Source organism: Arachis ipaensis, chromosome B6, assembly GCF_059453495.1.
Source record: "Arachis ipaensis isolate K30076 ecotype BB chromosome B6, ASM5945349v1, whole genome shotgun sequence".
Lineage (NCBI taxonomy): Eukaryota > Viridiplantae > Streptophyta > Magnoliopsida > Fabales > Fabaceae > Arachis > Arachis ipaensis.
Window position 1 is genome coordinate 97,534,182 of NC_142441.1, and position 3,948 is coordinate 97,538,129.

Here is a 3,948-nt window from a genome sequence, read left to right on the forward strand (position 1 = left end):
TTGTGGTTGTCAGGCACGCGATCTTGGCTAAGCGAGTAACGAAGATTGGGTGATTGTCATGGGTCACCCCTTCATTCTGATTTAACTGAATTAAGAACAAGAGTATATCTTGGAGAAGAAGTAGGCATGAATTGAAGGAAAAACAATAGTACTTGCATTAATTCATGAAGAACAACAGAGCTCCACACCTTAATCTATGGGGTGTAGAAAATCCACCATAGAAAATACATAAGTGAAAGGTCTAGGCATGGCCGTGAGGAGAGTTTTGGAATCATACATCAATCCAAATCCAGGAAATTATGGCAGCAGCATTCAAAAGCCAACTATCCATGCTAATAATTTCGAATTGAAGCCTCAGCTCATAACTCTTGTGCAAAACAACTGTTCTTTTGGAGGAAGTGCCCAAGAGGACCCTAATGAGCATCTCACTAAATTCCAAAGGATATGTGACATGGTTAAATCTAATGGTGTTCATCCTGACACATATAGATTGCTACTGTTTTCATTTTTTTTGAGGGACAAAGCATCAAAATGGCTGGAGTCATTTCCCAAGGAAAGCTTGACCACCTGGGAAGATGTAATGAATAGATTCTTAACAAGGTTCTACCCTCCACAAAAAGTAAACAGGCTGAGAACTGAAGTGTAGACATTCAGACAGCAGGATGGTGAGACTATTTTTGAAACCTGGGAGAGATTCAAAGATTTGACAAGGAAATGCTCCCCTGATATGTTTAATGAGTGGGTGAAAATTTATATCTTTTATGAAGGGCTGAATCATGAATCAAAAAAGGCTGTAGACCACTCATCTGGAGGTTCCCTAAACAAGAAGAGGACCATTGAAGAAGCCATTGATGTTATAGAGATAGTGGCTGACAATGAGTATTTTTATGCCTCAGATAGGAGCAACAACAGGGGAGTCTTGGAATTAAACCATATGGATGCAATCCTGGCCCAGAATGAGATGATTACCAAGCAACTGGCTGAATTGACCAAGCAAATGGAGAAGAATCAGGCTGCAGCCATCCACACTCAACTATCACCTCAAGGAAAGTTGGAGACAGAAGAAGGAGTTAACTGGGAGGAAGCTAATTACCTTGGAAACTCATCTAGGCAAGCTAATGATCCATACTCTAAAACTTATAAATCTGGTTGGAGGAACCACCCAAACTTTGGGTGGAAAAACCAACAAAATCAAAGCCAAGACCACAGACCCCATAATCCTAACCAGTATAACAACTCCACTCACCAAAACTCCAACCAAAAACCATACCAGACCATACAAAATACTTATTCACAGCTACCATACCAAAGCCACAATAACCAATCTCAACACCCTAATTTCAACCAACCATCACCACATGATGAGGACAGAATGGCCAAAATGGAAGCAATACTTGCAAACCTTTGCAAGGAGTCTGAAGACATGAAGAAATTCAGGGAAGAAGTGAGAGGTAGTATAAAGAGCCGAGGAGAGGTTCTTAAGAATCTTGAATCTCAGGTAGGACATCTTTCACAGCAGATTCCGAAGTCCACTGATAGTTTTCCAAGTGACACAGAGAAAAATCCAAGAGGAGAAATAAAGAAGGTGAAATGGGAAGAGTGTAAGACCTTGCAAATGAATAAATTCAGGAAGGAGATGCCAGCAGACCAACAGAGCATAGCCAAGGAAACTCCCAGAGCAACTTGGAGAAAAAGGAACAAGGAAATGGATCTGTACAAAGGAAGGAGTCAACAAGGAAGGAAATTCCGAGACCGTATGTGCCAAAGGCACCATTTTCTCAGAGACTTAAGGGAGATGAAAAAGAAAAGTCATATTCAAGATTCCTAGACATGTTTTACATCTCTCAGTGTCAACATCCCCTTCATCAAAATTCTCCAATAGATGCCCACATACATCAAGTGCATCAAAGAGCTGCTGACCAAGAAAGGAACCTTAAAAGGGGGACAAACAGTGACAATGAACAAGGAATGTAGTGTCCTCATCAAGAAATACGTACTCATGAAGAAAAAAGATCCAGGGAGCTTTCATATTCCATGTGCCATAGGAGAGACAAAAATTGACAGAGGATTTTGTGATCTAGGGGCTAGCATAAATGTGATTTCTCTATCTCTTATGAAGAGGTTGCAAATTAATGAGCTAAGATCCATGAATGTAATCATCCAATTGGCAGATAAAACTCAGAAGCAGGTCGAAGGAGTAGTCGAAAACGTATTGGTGAAATTAGGAAGCTACTTCCTCCCCACTGACTTTGTTGTTCTGGACATGGAGGAAAGCTACCTTCATCCCATTATTCTGGGGAGACCATTTCTAGCCACTGCTAGAGCCCTGATTGATGTGGAACAAGGAGAGCTAATCCTAAGAATACATGATGAACACCTCACTTTCCATGTTTTCAAACTTACATCTGAGTCTGAGTGATAAACCACTATTTTATGGTTTATCTTGTGCTCAATTGAGTGGTTTTTATCAATTCTTTACCCACTTATTCATATGATTTGCATGATTTTTTGTTTTCCTTCCTGATTTTGTGCTATAATTGAAAACATGCTTCTTTGGCCTTATATTTGCTAATATTAATCCTCTCTTATTATCATTCGACGCCTTGATATGTGTGTTAAGTGTTTTCAGGGATTATAGAGCAGGAATGGCTTAGAGGACAGAAAGGAAACATGCAAAAATGGAAGGAACGCACAAAATGGAGTTTTGAAGAAAATGGCAGCGACGTGCACGCATGGATGACGCGGACGTGTGCCTAGCGCAAAACGCAAGCGACGCGCACGCATGGACGATGCAGACGCGTGCCTAGCACAAAACACAAGCGACACGGACGCGTGACTGACGCGTACACGTGACAAGAAAAATCTCCAAACGATGCGCACGCGTGATCCACGCGCACGCGTGATCCACGCGCACGCGTGACGGACGCCACGTGCAGAAAATTGCAGAAGTCACCCCTAGCGATTTCTGAGCCCTTTTTCGGCCTAAATCCAAGCCCAGAAACACAGAATAAAGGCTATAAAGTGGGGAATCCATTCATTCAACATAGATTCCAGAACACACAATTTTTAGGTTTTAGATGTAGTTTTCTATAGAGAGAGGCTCTCTCCTCTCTCTTAGGTTTTAGAATTAGGATTTCTCTTAGAGTATGGTTATTTCTCCAATTCCAGATTCAATGTTCCTTTAATTTATGTTTCTCTTCTACTTTTATTTATTCTAATACTTTTACTTGTTAATTACTTACGTTGCCAAATTGGCTTATGAACCTTCCCATGTTAGATTTGAATTTATGTTTAAATGCAATTTGAGGTATTTTAGATTTATGATTGCTTTCTTCTATTTATGATATAAATAATTTAGATTTTCCCCCTTTGCTTTGGTTGAGTAATTGGTGACACTTGAGTTATCAAACTCAGCTGTTGATTGAAAATTGAAATTTGCTGATTGATTTAGATCCCTCTAAAGCTAGTCTTTCCACAGGAGTTGACTAGGACTTGAGGAATCAAATTGATTAGTCCACTTGACTTTCCTTTATTTAGTAAGGGTTAACTAAGTGGGAGCAATAAACAATTCTCATCACACCTGATAAGGATAACTAGGATGGAATTTCCAGTTCTTATACATTGCAATGGTTTTGATGATAATTAATTTACTTTCTTGCTAGTTTATTTTTCCTGTTCACTATTCAAAAACCCCAAAAAGATAATCTTCCATAACCAATAATAAATCACACCTCCCTGCAATTCCTTGAGAGATGACCTGAGGTTTAAATACTTCGGTTATAAATTTTATTGGGTTTTGTTACTTGTGACAACCAAACTTTTGTACGAAAGGATTCTTTTTGGTTTAGAAACTATACCTACAACGTGATTATTTTTATAAAATTCCAGACCACATAAAAATCAGTTCGTCAAAATGGCGTTGTTGCCGGGGAATTTCAAACATGTGCC

The 3,948-nt window shown here is 39.5% G+C and overlaps 1 protein-coding gene and 1 non-coding gene across 2 annotated transcripts; one reads left to right on the forward strand and one right to left on the reverse strand.

The window, feature by feature from the left end:
* Positions 1-625: 625 nt before the first annotated feature.
* Positions 626-733, reverse strand: LOC148561898 (small nucleolar RNA R71). The gene has a single exon (XR_015887512.1). It is a non-coding gene; the product is annotated as a small nucleolar RNA R71 (small nucleolar RNA).
* A 1,149-nt stretch (positions 734-1,882) lies between these two features.
* On the forward strand, positions 1,883-2,419 carry LOC148561899 (uncharacterized). Its single transcript, XM_088490799.1, has one exon. The coding sequence runs from the start codon at positions 1,883-1,885 to the stop codon at positions 2,417-2,419; it is 537 nt and encodes a 178-aa protein (XP_088346925.1).
* Positions 2,420-3,948: the final 1,529 nt, after the last annotated feature.